The sequence below is a fragment of the Xiphias gladius genome, chromosome 10 (assembly GCF_016859285.1).
Source record: "Xiphias gladius isolate SHS-SW01 ecotype Sanya breed wild chromosome 10, ASM1685928v1, whole genome shotgun sequence".
In the NCBI taxonomy this organism is placed as follows: domain Eukaryota; kingdom Metazoa; phylum Chordata; class Actinopteri; order Istiophoriformes; family Xiphiidae; genus Xiphias; species Xiphias gladius.
Window position 1 is genome coordinate 10484292 of NC_053409.1, and position 17436 is coordinate 10501727.

Genomic DNA, 17436 nt, shown 5'->3' on the forward strand with positions numbered 1-17436 from the left:
TTATGCACCTAATTGGTCCTAAAAGTGATATTGACAAAGAAAGAAGAATGGTGTAAAACTGTATTACAGTCCTAAATTCTTTTGTGGGACTGAGACTATTTTACTTCACCTGGAAATAGTGGTATGCTAAAATTAGGGGACAGCGAGCATTTCTTTCTTGCATCACTGTATATCTGGTGAGTGACTTCTCTCTCCAGGTCATCTGTGGGGAAGTGTGCTGAAAAGCACCACAGAGAGTTTCTGTGCCACAGAGCTTTTTTTCAGAGTCTTTTCAGATGTGCAGGCAAGAGTTCGTTCTCAGGGGTTCTACACTTCTATGAGCCATTTGTGGAACTATCCCTATTTTCACACATCTCATAAAGTGCCTGACATTTTGATAGCTGGCACTATACACCAAGTGCCATTTGTTGCAGAAAAAGAGATATTGGCTTGTGAGAAGACTGTATGGGTTGAATACCGCACTGTCAAAACATGAAAAGAAGAAAAGCAAAAAACAGTTTTAACTGTGAAAACACCACAGACAGAGGTGACACCAAGCACCCTAACACAAATACAAAGCACTTCGATACTAAAACAGTATATGAGTTAAGGGATATTATTTTTCCATCACGGTTGGAGCTTTGAATATATGTGTGCTTGTAGCGTTTGGAGACCGGGGCTGTTGTGGGATTGTGTGGGCAGTAAACTTTTGCTGAACCCTGCCGGGGGAGCTTGTGAAACCATGGCCGTCTTCAGAGAGGAAGGCCGGATTTCTGCGCTTCCTCCTATCGGTGCGGATTTTGCCTGACGATGTATCGTGGGAGCAGTCTCACCAACATTCTGCAGGCTGAAGGGGCAGATTAACATTTATGAATGTTCATTCCCATTTCTGATGATGCATGATGCAGACTGAACACTGTGAGCCAGTGATGATATTTCAGATGAAGTTTCTCTTTTTGTTGGGGGTCTGTTGATGCCAATCTGCAGGCGACCTCCATATGTAAGGTCCTCAGCCCAGATGCAGCCACCCCAACCCACCTCCACCCACTGGCCTGCCCCCCACCCTGCCTCCACCCGTCCGCCACCTTCACCTCCACCCAGATCTCACCACCCATCCATCCTGCCACCCTCACATTCACAGCACCATAGGTAGGTCCACCACCCTCATAACATGTGTGTGTATCTTAAACACATATTGTATATAAGTGAATGTGTTTGTGTGTCATATGACTAAACTGAATGGAAATTTTTCAAGTTAAACAGAACTGAAAGTGATCGTGATGATATTTCTCACAAGCTCCCTCTGATAGCAAAACAAGAGGAGTCATCACTGTTATCATTGCAAATCCCATCATCATCCTCATCATCATCACTGTAGTTTTCATTATCAGCTTTGGCATTTGTTAGTCACTGTAATGCCAACAACATACCAACATACAGTTGCTGTGTGCATTGTGTCAACATTTGGAGGGGGGCAGCGCGGGGGGGGGGTATGTGTGATTAATTATGTGCATCAGGGGGCAAGGACCGGCCAAGCCATTAAGAGATGGCTGGGCTGTCAGTAAGAATTGGCATGACATGATCCCCGCTGCTGGGACCAATCAGGCTGCCCGTCAATCTCTCCTCCGATCATCAAGACACTAGAGAGGTGTCACTTGCTGTGGTGCCACTAAAGGAGAAGGCTGTCTCTCTCCCAATCTCTCGCTCTTTCTGTTGTTAAGAAATTTGTCTGAAATGTGTATTTTTGTCTTCAGTGATCCATTTTGATTCACTAATGACTTTGGGTTCCTTGTCTTTGTTTGCTGTTTTATCTCCATTTTTTGGATTAAGCAGTCATTAATTTGTTGTTTTTTAACTGCAGTGCAAAGATCCCATTTCATGAAGACCGAACAGCTTTATCTTTTGATTTTCTGTTGGAAATCTGTCTTTTCTTTTTTCTGTTCAGTCTAGGTGATTTTTGCTGTGCATTCTATCTTCGAAATTGATACTGTGTTTATTCAAGAAAAAGCATGCACTGAAGGAAAAACCTATCAGACACTGGATATTCGGAACAACAAATTATTTTTATAAACTAGCAGGTGTAAAAAGTCTCCCAGATGGGTGAGACTATGTTTCCTAAGCAGATTTTTCATATTTCTGCCTTTTTTTTTGTATTCAGAATATTGATTTCTTTATTGATAACATGTTTTTACAACAAACAGAAGTTAGTCTTCTAGCAGCAAGTCTTTTTACTGATATAAAACGAAAAAAAAGAGCCTAAGTGTTTTGTTACGGTGGACATTTTTGCAGAATACTCCAGTTTCTTTGCTGTTTGTCTCACCCTCATTGTTGTTCTTGTCTACTGTCGCTCATTCTACCTCTTTCATCCCTCCCCGTCTGCTTCTGTCTCTCTCCTCCCACCTGTTTCACTCTTTTTACCAACTCTCCCAACTGTATCGCCCTTTCCATCTCTCTGCAGCTCTGTTATCCTACCCAGCCTGTTTTATCTCCCTCAGTCTTTCTTCCTCCCAATTTGCGTTTTGTTCTCCACTGTCTCCGGCACAGCCTTGTTATGTTTTTCTTCCTCAGATCCCACTTTAGAACATCTGAGGGAGATCAGGAGAAAATTGGCCTCCGAAAACCTGCAGTTAAAGGCTCCAGTACCCCGTTTGCTCTCCAGATCTCAGCGCAACATTCTGAAACATTCAGACCTAGTTCCTCTCTGTCTGTGAAACAAGTTGTTAGTCATAGCACATGTCTAGTTTCACTCTTTGATGCATCAACTCCGGGTGAACTGCCACAGACACCCGCTCCCGACCTTCTAAATCAGGGGCTAGTTATATAGCAGCGTTGTCATTGGCTGGTCTCTTCTTCTTTTCCTTTGTCTTTAACACATCCCCTCACTACTTCCCCAGCAATAATCCCTCTACATTTCCACCTCTCGTCCCCCATATCTATCCTCCCCTGACTCACACACACCCTGACACACTAGTACACACAGTCCAGGTTCATTACCCTGAGTGAAAAGAATGCCAAATGAAGAGAGGAGGGCAACTTCTGGTATCCCATGGCTGCAGGCGAGGGTCACGATTAAATCTTCATAAAGTGTGGCGTGAGTGTTTTTTTTCCATCGAGCCCTCTCAGAGTTCCTCCTCCACCCAGCCAACTGGAATCAGAAACAAATGTCCCACTTTTATCGTGATCGGTTAACCAGGTTGATTGGTGGCTGAAGGGGAAACAGTGTTGACCTTGAGAGTTTTGGGAACATAGAAAAGAATCCAGTGGCTCCACTAAAAGTTAAAGCAGGAAAATATCGCTTTATCTTAATGAGAAAGTCACGTAACGTCTTGCTCATCATAGTTTTTTAATCTAGGAATTTAAGCTTTTTCTGCTGTTGTAGTTACTGCAATTAACTATGAAAAGTAAAAATGTAAATGTCACTTGTTCATGCACTGTTACCTGATTTCACAAATAGATGCTGGTCAGTCTGAAAATGAAGTTAATTTTCTGGAAAAAAAGTTTCATCAAAAGTTGTTGACTTGTTGGCGGTTCTAATCCGCCGGTGGCCAGTATGATGATTTGAAGCGTAACAAGTTTGACATGTTATGTTGTAACAGGGACGATGTCAGGTCTGTCAGTTTGGAAGAGGTACAAGTTTATTTGGAAGAAAGGTGTGGTAGACAAATTTTTAGGGGCTGAGGATTGATGTTGGGGAATTTCTGGAAAAGAGAAGAGAACAGAAAGTATTAATAGGTATAAGCTTTTCTTGGCAGCAGCTTCTGAGGACAGAATTGGCTTTTCAAATGACTTTCCAGCGCTGCCGGCGACACTCTACAAAAAGTTCCTGGAGCTATAGGAACGGGCTCTGTCGAAAAAATAAGCACTTATTAGAAGAAGAGCAAAGCTCAGAAAAAAAGAGCAGTAAATCAAAGGGAAATTGAAGGGAGAAAAATGTTGGAAGAGGGAAGAAGAGAGGAGAGGAGAGTGCTCCCAGGCAAATCCTCGCCAAATAATTCATTTCTGACCTCCTTAGTAAGTAAATTTGCTAAATAAATAAGAGCAGCGCTTGAATGTCAAGAACGGGGGATGCTGCCTGTGGCGCTTTGTCGCTCGCAGTCTTGGCAGTACTGCAGAGTGCTCTGCTTTCATTAGATGGGCAAAACAAATGGCTTCTCCTCCATCCATCCTGAGCTGTTTGATGTTTGAGAAGGAGGGGAGGGAGAAGGGAAGAGTAGCATCTCTCTGGATTTAATATGTTAAAAGCTGTCCTTTTATTTTTTGTCGGGGGCTTATTCTGGTCTCCCCTCTGTGTATGTGTTTGTGTGTGTGGTGAGTTGAGTCAGGAGTTTGGAGGAGCTATGAGCCCAAGCTGCCCTGAGAACAGATTGGGTCCATATATAATTCATGGCCTCCAGCCGATCCACTCCATCCTTCCATCCAGCAGCCTCTCTCTGGCTCTTTTTCTCTCACTTTCTTCTCCACACTCTTACAAACACACACACACACACACACACACACACACGCACGCACACACACACACACACACACACACACACACACACAAAGCAGAGGGATCGATAGGGAGGGCCGCTCAGCCATTACACACTCCTGCAGTCCCAGCACTTCTGCTGTCTCGTCCAGTTAGCAGCGCTGGGAGGCATCAGCACAGCCTGTCACCACGAATGAAGGACAAAGGCGCTGCCACTTCTAGAGAGACGCCGTCAGCTGGTTGGCTGGCACCTCGTAACCATGGCATCCCCTTGGCAACAGCGCCCACCCCGCGAATGAACACAAGGACACGCTCAAACACACACTGACACACAAACACTCTACCCACGGTGTGAAAGTGGCCTTCTCCGATGCCCTTCACACATGTGGATTGAATAGCAAGAGGAGAAAGGTGGCTCTGTGTGTGTGTGCGTGTGTGTGTGTGTGTGTGTGTGTGTGTGTGTGTGTGTGTGTGTGTGTGTGTGTGTGTGTGCAGCAGAACTAGGGAAAGTGAAGGTCAGGTTAGCATTCTAGCATTTAGATAGAATGAATATAAAAACGGTTAAATAGTAATTATCACTTGGAGTGACTATAGTGTGTTTCTGTTGATGCATTTCAAAGGTGTGAGATGATGGCTTTTCTGCCCTAATGGTGCCTGGACAGGCCGAACAACAGATGGAACACCAAAGCTGTGTTGTCATACTGTATATCTGCACTCTAATGTGGTGTCAAAACTCTCTAATGCTAACTTTTCTTAAAAACCCCAGAAAACTCAAGGTAGAGTTTCCCTGCACTGTTTCTCTCTTTCTCTCCTCAGGCCACTCATAGACAGCAAACTGAGAGTGCACTGGCCTGATAGTGTTCGGATAGATGTTTCCGTGTCTCTTACTGAGAGAGTGTGTGTGTGTGTGTGTGTGTGTGTGTGTGTGTGTGTGTGTGTGTGTGTGTGTGTGTGCGCGTGTGCAGAACTAGGGAAAGTGAAGGTCAGGTTAGCATTCTAGCATTTAGATAGAATGAATATAAAAACGGTTAAATAGTAATTATCACTTGGAGTGACTATAGTGTGTTTCTGTTGATGCATTTCAAAGGTGTGAGATGATGGCTTTTCTGCCCTAATGGTGCCTGGACAGGCCGAACAACAGATGGAACACCAAAGCTGTGTTGTCATACTGTATATCTGCACTCTAATGTGGTGTCAAAACTCTCTAATGCTAACTTTTCTTAAAAACCCCAGAAAACTCAAGGTAGAGTTTCCCTGCACTGTTTCTCTCTTTCTCTCCTCAGGCCACTCATAGACAGCAAACTGAGAGTGCACTGGCCTGATAGTGTTCGGATAGATGTTTCCGTGTCTCTTACTGAGAGAGTGTGTGTGTGTGTGTGTGTGTGTGTGTGTGTGTGTGTGTGTGTGTGTGTGTGTGTGTGTGTGTGTGTGTGTGTGTGTGTGTGTGTGTGTGTGTGTGTGTGTGTGTGTGTGTGTGTGTTTAAATGTGTGTTCACTCGACTCAGTCTCATGGAACAGCGATTACCTCCAGCTCTGGGGCCCTGAGCTGAAAATACACCCCCCATCAGTCCACCAGGGACCCATGCACGCACTACTCAGGCCTTAATTTCCCTCCCTCGTTCTCTCCTTCCCTCCACCTCTCTTCCTCTTTTCTTCCTCTCCCACTGCTTCTATCTCTCCATCCCTCATCTTTCCCCTGCTTTCTCTCTCTATCTTCACTCACTCTTCCTCTCTCTCTGCGGCAACAGGATGCTTTTTTTTTCCCCAGCACAAAGGTGCCCGAGAGCAAGATGAATGCGCTGTGCCGTTTTTTTTCTTTCTTTTTTTTTTTTTTCCCCGATAGCGGCACATGCATATATTAAGTGTGATTAAACGCCGTGCAGTGCCTCCATCAAGTGCTTTCTAATGGGCTTTTTTATGACATGAATTAGTCATAATGGGAGAGCGCCACAGTCGAAAACCTCCAACCACTGTTGTTGTTGTTGTTGATTTGGATATTTCACTATTCACATGAGAGCTTGTGCTTATATTGCTTAAGGTGGGTGAGGGCTGTTTTTACAGTATGGATAAATGAGCTTCGCAGGCATTTGGCATCTCTAAACTTATTTTCTTGCTGGCTTCTCAGCACTCTCTTTTGTGGGAGTTTGCACACAGAATACATTTTCACTTGCGAGAAAAGGTGCAACGATCAAAAGGTAAATTTATTTCTGTGTCTTGACTCACACAGAGCTTTTTAGGGAACACGTAGGCAGCAAATGAAGAAGTCTATACTTCCCCCATTATAGGGAAAAGGGGCCAGATAAGCGTGGATTTGGTGTGCGCTTGTTTCTTTGCCATGGAGCTCCCCTGTGCACCTCGGCCCCCATAGAGGGATTACATATGTATCATCAGCCGTGCTCTATGACTAATTACATCTGTGAGATGAGATTATGGGGAGGTTTACCAAGCCGATCCCTCCTCTTAGGCTATGTGTATCGGTTCCAACATGAGGTATTATAGTATGTGTCTGTGTGAGTGTGTGAAAGAGAGAAAGGTGCCAGTTCGGAAGAAATTGACTGACATAAATCCGGATAGTATTTTTCATTTCGTCCACATAAAACAGTTTTGCAATTTGAGCCAAATACTCCTCCTTCTTTCCTGCTTTCCTTCCATCCTTTCTTGCTTTACATTCAACCTGTGACTTCCTCAGTTGTCTGCCTCTTCCTCCTTCTCCTCTTCATTGTCTTCTTTTCTAATTTGGTTTCATCCTGCATTTTCAGTCTTCCACCTTCCCTCTCTTATTCTTTCGATCTTTTAAGTCTGTCTCTTCACCTCACGTCTTTGCTCTCCATCTGTCTCCCCCTTTCTCCCACTCTTTTTTATATGGTTGTCCAGGAGATAATCTTGAGACAGCAGGAGATAGACCAAATTGTTCCAAACATGGTGTTCCCTTTCAGCCTCCATGTCACTGGCTTTGGCCTGCCTGGCATGCAATGATAGACGCTGCCTTCAATCATGCACACACACACACACCCTCTCTCTCTCTCTCTCTCTCTCTCTCACACTCACACACACACACACACACACACACACACACGTGGATGGCTAGCATTCAGCAGGTTGCAGATAAGCTCCTCTGATGTCACTTGCAACACGATGTGATGAGCTGCCTGAGTGAGAGAGGGGAGGCTGAGGGAGGGAGATTTAGCAGGATTGATTTCTGCTGTCACCATGGCAACAAATAACACGATCCTCTCCAAAAGCACACCTTAATTAGTTAAATTATGACTTGTGGGAGAGGGAGAGGGAGGAAGAGGGGGAGAATAGGGGAGGGAGGATTTGTAGAAGACAAGAGCAGAGAATAGAAGAGTTTTTCTTTTCTGATGCTGCATGCTCATCTTCAGTCTTTTGGAAGAGCTGTTTGTTTGATCAGGGATATGTTGCTTTTTTGTGACTTTCAGATACACACGCTGCTCGGTATTTACAACATTAAAGAAGTACAGCAGTGACATACTGCCAGATATCATCTCTTTACGATTTTGGGACTTTTGTTCTTCTACAGCTTTCACTGTTACCCACTTCTGTCTCCACAGCCTGCCATTACATTGTGAATCTAAATGTAAATCACTTCTTCCATATCCACTTACTTCTCTTTCCTCTTTCTGTGGTAGGCAGGGCAGCTATCAAGGCCCTGGCATCAGCCAGGCGAGCACCATGGCCACCACTGTCCCCTACAGCCAGCCAACAGGCAACAACAGCTCAGCCATGGGTAACGCACAAGGTCCAGCCTACCAAATGCCGCCTTCAGGTATTTAGCTAATGCCAACTAGCAGAGGTTCTTTTATGGCCTGTATTGTGCGTGGTTATATTTCTTTGGAAAGACACATCGTGGGATGGCATACAGCAATATAAATGTCAGAATTTGAACCACCTAAAACTTTGGAAAACACATATCTGAGAAGGGACATAAATAGGGTAAATTATCTCAGTTTAACTTCAGAGCCAAGCCCATTAACACAAGCTGTCAGCCTCCTACAGCCCAACTTCAACAGTTATATGAAAAGAAGGTACGACCCCATCTCCACTTGCTTATCTTGCTTTGCAATGTACAGAATAAGTGTCGATAAAACAGAGAGAAACCTGTTGAATAAGAAATCACAGCCCTCCAGGTTAAATGGTAGACAGTAAACTGAGACACTCAAGATTAACCCATATGTTTATGTTTAAAGTATAGCAACAAACTCAGAATTGTTCCCATTCAGAGGCTAAGAGAGAGGAGAAGAAGGGCACAAAATCAAGAGGGCTCTCTCCGATACCAGTTACTTTCTTGATGTTCTTACTTTTCCTGTAGAGCTGGTGCTCCAGTGAGCAAAGATTAATGTGGTGCATCACTTTTTCTTTCAGCCCTTCATCCTGCTGCAGTGCTGCTAAACGCACCTCGGAGAGCAATGTGGCTCCCAAAATGAAAGGAACCTTTTATTCAAAACCAAATATCAGAATGCGTGACATTTGGAAAACTTCAAATGAATTAGAGCGCCAAGGTTCCTCCAAACTCATCTGGTTTGCCCCTGGGCACAGTAAAAAGCCATTAGTTTTCCCACTGTGCCATAGCACACAAGGGAAAAATAAAGAGAAGAGCCTTGTATCCAAGGACCCTTTCTTTTTGTTAATGAGAAATATGCAGCTGGCACTATTAAGTTTAGTCTTAAGGATTTTAACTCTTCTTCTTTTAGAAACCTCGTGAAGGTACACAAATGTCACAAAAACAGAAATAAGTCTTCTTGTCAGCCAACATCTCTTGAATGCTAACCTTCCCATTCTGTCACCGCTTTGAATACGTAAGAACGTGTATGATTTCTCCCAAACTGAGGATGTGCAACCAGAAAGGTTGAAAGAGAGCACTGGCTCGCTTTTTGTGGAGTCTTATCTCATTCTCATTCTATGTCTTCCTTAAGCAGCAGTCTATTTATACATTTCTTTCAAAATCTCCCCTTTACAGGCTTTAGAGGGGCCTTGAGAACACAGAAAGAAAGAACATAAGATTTCAACCGCAGAAAGACATTAAACCATTTTCTGTGACATTATAAAAACCATTATCCAGTAGGTTTCAGCGCAAGGCACTGGTCATTTTAGGGAGCTTAAACATGTTGACCATAATATAGAAGTTTGCCAAGCATACCTCTTCATTCTACTGAAGTGAAAGCATACCTGTTGTGAACAATCTTCTTTACAAAAATTGGTTGGTTCACTTGAGACAATGTTTTTATGGCCAAAGAACAAAGCTGCCTGCAGATATTAGCACTTTTTGTTTGTGAAAAGTTTGATGCAAATATTTTCTATTAAATGTTTATTCATTCTTGGTGAAGGAGCCATGGGAATTTCGGGAGACAGCATGATGAGCCCAGATGGTAAACCCAAAACGGACTTAAAAGATGACACAGGCGCCACCAACGAGCCTCACAAACCAAAGGTACCCCTTTGACCTTTCTATTCCCTTCTTCCATTGCAAATCCCTCTCTCCCTCTCATTTTTTTATTTAGTTTTTTTTTTTTTTGGGGGGTTCTTTTTTATCTTTCTCCCCAAATGAAGCAAAACAAATCTGATCAGCATATGCTGCCTCAGCACAGTGGGCTGTTTCTCTGTTGTTTTCTCGCCATATTTAATGATTTGTTTAACATTTACCATTCCTTTTTTTTTTTTTTTTTTTTTTTTTGCACTCTCTCTCTCTCTGATGTTTGACACAGCCCGAGTTGCAAAAGAGAGAGAGACGCAGAGGGAAAGCAAGGGCTCGGCATGTGCCGTACACACATGTACATGCACACATTCAAACAGAGCACAGAAATACTGTGCATACGCACACACATAAACATAACGACAAAAAGCCACACAATGGCCTTTCCACTACCTCACAAACACAAACCATCCTTCTCTTATACACTACTTTCTCAGTGCCTCTTCTCAACACACACACACACACACACACACACACACAAACACACAAGACACACATGTCCCAATACACAATGCTGACTTCTCATTTTGCTCTACAATTGCAGCTCGGCTTGGCTCAGCTCAGCAACAACAGAACTCTGCTCTTTGCTCTTTTCTACTCCCTCCCCTTGTTTTTGCTTAACAACCCCCTCTCACACACGCACGCACACATGCGCGTGCACACACACACACACACACACACACACACACACACACACACATACACACACGCCTCCATCACATCCTCTACACGTCTTTTCCCTCCAAATCCCTGTCTTTTCTTTTGCTGATTAGGGTAGTAGGGCCTTTTGAATTATTTAAGGCAGTCAGAGCAGCCAGAAAGACCCCCAGTGCTCCCAAAAGAGATGATCTGTCTGCTGAGAGAGAGAGAGGGAGAGAGGGAAAGAGAGAGGGAGGGGAAAGATAAGGTTTTGCTGACATGAGCATTCTGTACACAGACCAGAAGCACTTGTCAAGCTGTTGTTCCCGCTTTCTCAGTCTCTTTCACACACGCGCACGCACACACACACATTTATGTACACATGCACTGAAAGACTCTCGTGCCTAAACACAAGTGTGAGTTATTTACACAAAGTGGAGATTGTATCTAAATTCATGCACACACATGTTCCTAGACAAAGTATTTAGACTAATACATACTGATCTGCATTAATTTTAAGTATTATTATTCAGCTTACACACATACACAAACACATGCATTTATTTATGTAGACTTAGACACAATACCAGTACTGGTACCACTAGTCTTTGTATCTAACTGGGTCTAGAATTTCGTAGTGGTATTCAGTTTCTTTACTTAAATAGTATCAATAGTAAGTATCAGTATCAGAATGTAAATATACTGTATTGCAGGTACAGTAAAAGTCCAGCGTTAAAAATGTAAGTTAAACTTAGTAAAATTGCTGAAGTATTATCAGTAGAACATACTGAAGTATCAAAACTAAAAGTAGTCACTATGCAGAGTTGCCTTTTATAGAGTGTTGTTATTATTTGTGTATTATTACTGATGCTTTCAAGCATAAGCAGAATTTTGACAAAGCTGATTTAAGCTGGTTGAGGTGGAACTAATTTTACTGCTTTATATACTCTTAGTTATATAAGGGTAAGAAGAGCATTTGAATCTATAACAAAGTACCATATTTTGTAACTGGTTCTATATTTAAGATAAAAATTGAATTCTAAAAAATTAAAAATTAGTAACTATTGCTGCTAAGATCACAACAAAGAAATAGCCAAGTACAATAGAAGTACTTCAAAATTCAACTTAAGTATAGTACTTATTGTCCTTTTTACCTCTGGATCCCAAAATATGCATTATAACAAAAGCATACAGACATAAAAATTGTACGACCATGCACGAACACATTGAATCATTTTGGGTTGTCTGCTGTTGCCTTGCGGTTATGGCCTCAGTGTTGTTGTGTGGATAGTGGTAGAACACACCATTGTGTCATACTGATACTGAGGAGGTGGGTGAGAGAAAATAACAGTGATGGAGCTTTTTATCCAAAGACAATTAAAGTCCTTTGCCCTCTCTCTTTACCAGCTACAGGACAGCTACAGCAACAATAACAGTAGCAGTGGCTCCCAGCAGTGTGCGTCTCAGCCAGCCACGCCAGGCGGTGCCCTGCCCGTCCCCTCACCCCTCTCCCCCAGCCCGGCCAGCCTGTCGTCCTACCACGGAGACGACAGCGATAGCATCAGCAGCCCCCCTTGGCCACTCAAGACCCCCTCCAGCCCCGTAAGAACTAGAGACTCAAACTCTTGTGGTTGGATGTGTGAATCTACTGATAAATTAAGGGAATTACATTGATATTTAGACAAAAAGACGGAGGAACTTAAGGGAATTTCCCTTTATGGAAAATAATGTCAGTAAAACCTGTTAGTTTGATTGATTTGTGTACGAGTTGAGGATTATTGTGTAATTACTTGATCAAAAGCTTGTTCTTAGACCACAAAACTCTTCAGTAATGTGGACTGTAGCCAGACGTTGCTGTGTGGGTTTAAACTTTTGAACATGAGGGACATGAGTGTGCAGTGAATGAACTTTGAAATAAACACAGACTGCGCACTGAACAAAATGCTCTAAAGAAGTGTTTATATTTGCTTGGTCATTCAACCAAGGGCCTACTTCAGAATATGTAAATATGGGATGAAACTTTAATGATCCCCGTGAGGAGAGTGGGTTCTTGTAGCAGAAAACAGCAATAGGATAACAAAAATAAACCATAGAATAAACTATATATAGAATACACCGTCTATGAATGCACCACTCATGTCAGATATAGGATATGAATGAAAAGTGGAGAAAAACAACTTCATTGTTGTGCTCACATATATGTACTCTACCCAATATAGTCTACCATTTATTATTATGATAACAAATAAGATTGATATTAACATTTAGATAGTATAAAAAAGGTCACATTATTAAGTTTAAGTCCCACTATAATAACCCAGTTTTTTCCCCTCTTCTTATTTTCTTTCTCTATCCCTCGCTAGAAAGCCAACCCTAACTCCTCCTCCCTCAGTGGGGAGCGAATTACACGCCTTTATGAGCTGGGTGTGGAGCCGGAGAGGCGGGGCTGGGTGGAGCGATACCTGACCTTCATGGAGGAGAGGGGCACACCTGTTGCCCAGCTGCCGGCTGTGGGCAAGAAGCCACTGGATCTCTGGAAGCTCTACATGGCTGTTCGAGAGATAGGAGGACTCGCCATGGTAATGTTTAGGGAACATGCTTCAAGTTGATGTGACGGGAGAATGTTAGAGCTAACGGACATGTAGCAGAATTTAAAAGAGTATTTTGAGGAGCACATAACCTCACATGCAGTAAAATCATTTCACTCCAATCATGTGCATTGGCTGTTTAGTATTCTTCAGCAGTCTGCGCTCCAGCAGCATGGCATATGGTGTGCTTGTAAATGTTGAGAGATGTGCTCAAGACAATGAGGTACTTGAAAATAAATCTTGGAGAACAAGACAAAAGTTCTAAGCAAAAATTCCATGTGTGTCAAAACCTATGTGATAAAAAAAAAAAACATATCCAAAACAAATAAAGCTTTATGTGTTAACATTGGCGAGATCTACAGAAAGCCAAGAGAAAAAAGGAGATAACATACACACATGATCACAAGTATGTGGACACTCGAACATCACTCATCCAAAACCCCAGGTGTTAATCTGCTACTTTAACAGCCTCCTCTCTTCTGTAGTGGCTTTCCACAAGATTTTGGAAACTGGCTGCAGTTATTTGCACCAGTTCAGCCATGAGAGCATCTGTGAGGTCAGACTCAGATGTCTGGCAATAAGGCCTGGCTCGCAGGTGGCGCTCCAGTTCATCCCAAAAGTGCTTGATGGGGCTGAGGGCAGGTCTCTGTTCAGGCCAGTCAAGTTCTTCCACACCAAGATCTGGAAAATAATTTCTTTATGCCTCACTTTGAGCCCGGCGTCACTGTCAAGTTGAAACTGGAAATCACCCTCCTGAAACTGATGCCATAAAGTTGGAAGTGCATTGTCTAAAGTATGATTGTATTTTGTGGGTTGTGGGATTAAGTGGAATTGAGGAACATAGCCCAAACCATACAAAACAGGCCCAGATTAAAAGTATGTGGTCAGCGGTGTCCACATACCTTTTGCCATGTCCAGTAGTGTTTTCTTGCTGTTAGATTAAAAACAGCAATGTGAAAATGATGTGCAATACTCACGAATGACCTACAACAACTCTGTGGTTATAGTAAGTATAAAAACATTAAATGCCCAGCCATGGAGTTGATTATTCTGATTAAATTCAGCAGGCTGTGGTCTACCATACTCCAGGCAAAATGACAAGTGTGTGGCTGATAGTACTGGAATACATTACCATATATAGAGAGGACATGAGCAAAAATAAGTTACTGTTTACCCTAAAATCTCATGAGATCAGTGCCAGTCATAATGTTTTTGTCATTCTCCCAACCCCCAACCACTCAGGTAAACAAGAACAAGAAGTGGCGGGAGCTGTCCACCACCCTGAACGTTGGTACATCGAGCAGCTCCGCCAGCTCCCTCAAGAAGCAGTACATCCAGTATCTGTTCGCCTATGAGTGTAAGATGGAGAGGGGAGAAGAGCCGCCGGCAGACAGCAGCAGCAGCAGCAGCAGCAGCAGCATGGCTGGAGGGGACAACAGGAAGCAGGTCAAGATCCAGCCGCCCTCACCTGGTAAGTGCTGATAAGAGACTAGTTCACTGCGTTTTTCACGACTCCACTCTCCCATCTGTCAGCAGCCAAACAACAGGTGCTGCTGATCAAACTACAGGTGTCAGGAAGCATCAGAGAAATGGTGATCTGCATTCATGACATTGTGGCATACAACAGTACCACAATAAAGGCTTTGCAGCTCTGTCACAAAAAACCTTCCTGTGGGTTTAGCGGCTACTCTAGCATCTTGGAACAACTGGGGACTGGCAGAAATATTCGTCAAATACTGTTTATTATAAGTGCAGATTCATAGAAAATATTAATTAGCAGGTTTTGTAAAATTGTTCCCCATTGTAGGTTTTGGTGACAGCCAAAGTTGTAGTTTTAAAAGAATCTGCTCATTTGTCCTAAACAAACAGTTGCAGTTGATTTTGTAGCTAATTGGCTTTTTCAGGTTGATTTATCAAAGGAACAAAAGGTAACGTTTTTAGTCTAAGCAATGTTATGTTAGGTGCTGTGCACATTAGATAAATTAGCCAAACCTGCCAAAATCAAACTAAAAGGGTTATATTATCTTAACATAAAAACTTTAAAAATATCTTGCGTCAATCAAACCCTCCCGTTTGGCTTCCCAAGAGTGCATTAGAACAACCAGTTTTCTTCCTGAGGTTTTAAGAAATATCGAAACGGAGGGGGTATCATGAGAGTGAAGTTTTTATTGTTGACATTGTTTTTTTGGTTCTGAATCTCTTACATCCTTATTTCACAGATAATTAAAACACTGCAATGATATTAAGATTAGATATTGTATAAGAGACAATAGACTGACCCCCCCCCTTCCCACACACACACACACACACACCACACTATAATGTGGCTCAATGGTAATTAGTTATTAGCACTCCCAGCATTCAACATGAAAAACCTCAAAATGATTTACATGGTGGAAACCACTCTAGCTTTTTTTTTTTTTTTTTTTTTTTTGTAATTTGGCTGAATAGTCACTTTAAAACTTAAAGAACTGTTGCCAGACAGTAAGTATCACAATTATTATTAAAATAGCATACAGGGATGCTGTGTGATTACATGAACAGAACTCGAAACCCTAAGAGATGAGTGAACGATAACACTGTTTTGATGAGATGATTCTTAGTTTAATGAAGGTGAGATACGATACGATCGCCACTTGTACCTCACCACTCGCCTTTATTTGATTACAGTGCTTTAGAGGTTAAGTTACATTGTTTTGGTGCAGCACCGTAGCACGAAGGGTGCTTTTTGTTTGTGTGTATTACCTGTTCGCACTGTGTGTCTCTGTGCGCAATTATGATGTGTGGATCAGGAGAGGAGAAGGAAAGAGTTGGAGCGATACAGAGCAGTAAGGTCACGTCTCTAATTTGCAGTGGAGATGAGATAAGTGACCCTGCCTCTTAAATAGAACATCAGAGCACTTCACCTGCCTGAGACACTGCAGACTGCTTTTCCTGGTGGTTGGAAAAGAGCATCTGCCTTCATTTGCATAGACACGCACATGCACATACACATACTGCACATACAATACACATGAGCAACACACACACGTATATAAACACACATAAATGAATGCATGTTCCCTCTCACTCATAACACTATAATTCATAACTCAGCCCCCTCTCTCCTATTCAAGGGAATCTAAACACCTCAATTTCACGGAAATCTCATTTTGCTCACATCACCTGATGGAACCACGGTACATGCAATCAGAGATAGCCCCATATATATTGAAATATAAAAAGGTCAATACTTGTGATGTTTGTGCTGCTTTTTGGATATGCAGCAGTCAACCGTAAACGTCTTATGCTGCAACACTTGATTGAAGTAATATCTCCTGCATATTTGCATTATCTTCTGCATATGTAAGAATGGATGGTCCTCATGAGAGCTGAACCCCTTCAGTATTGTAATCCTAAAGCCATGTTTCCTCTGCAATGTTATTTCACAAGTTCTACAGAATGCATACAGTGCAAAAAATACCCATTTTAAAGGGAAATTCCAGTTACAGTCTGAGCCTTACTTTCATATTGTGGTCATTATTCTTAAAATTTGACTCACTGAGTTAACCGCATAGATCGGGGAAAATAGCAACATCACTAACAAGAAACAGGAGCACTCAGACAATAATACAGGATTTTAATAAACCCTCAGGTTAGCTAAACTTCTTTGAAAGAGAAAACAAAGGCATACAGTAAAATTATCAACCAAACGACCCCAAACAGTGTAAGAATCAGCCATGGCCTGTACAATGAGGGATTATTGCTGTGGCTGAATCCATCAAATGATTCTGTGTGGTTGGCAAATGTAATTTTTCTGACTCCACTCTAAAATATTGCCACATAATCTAATGAGTGTGAACATCGGAAAATTAGAGGAAAACTTAGTTTTATGATTTAATTAGTCAGTTTTGTTTTGAAAATCAAACTTCATAATTGTGCGAAATACCAGGCATCCCAGGAAAGGAGTGATGTATTCCAGGGAAGCAATATTTTTTAACCCTAATTATTGCTGACATTTCAGGTGCACTCACTTAAGTTTTTCCCTCCCAATACAGTGGTAGAAAATAATGTGGCTACTTTTGGCCTGTTTACAACTTGTCTGATTATCTGACTGCTTGTGTTTCTTGCCCTATCCAACCTTCTCTTCGCAATGTTGCTATGTTATTATGGCCCCAAATTACAAAGATAACCTAAATTGTTTAAAAGAACAAACCAAAAACTCCTTTAGGACTGAATTTAAATTTATACTCAATCTTAAAATATTCAATGTGTTTAAAAATGATGTGATG

The 17436-nt window shown here is 42.2% G+C and overlaps 1 protein-coding gene across 2 annotated transcripts in view; it reads left to right on the plus strand.

Annotated features, from left to right (window-relative positions):
• The window catches only part of LOC120795643 (AT-rich interactive domain-containing protein 1B-like), a 174582-nt gene that overhangs the window by 147510 nt on the left and 9636 nt on the right, over positions 1-17436 (plus strand). For both annotated transcript variants that reach the window (XM_040137714.1, XM_040137715.1), the window contains 5 exons: positions 8098-8234; positions 9793-9896; positions 11985-12179; positions 12941-13156; positions 14408-14636. In XM_040137714.1, coding sequence (XP_039993648.1) covers positions 8098-8234; positions 9793-9896; positions 11985-12179; positions 12941-13156; positions 14408-14636 — 881 coding nt within the window. The remainder of the gene's footprint in view (positions 1-8097; positions 8235-9792; positions 9897-11984; positions 12180-12940; positions 13157-14407; positions 14637-17436) is intronic.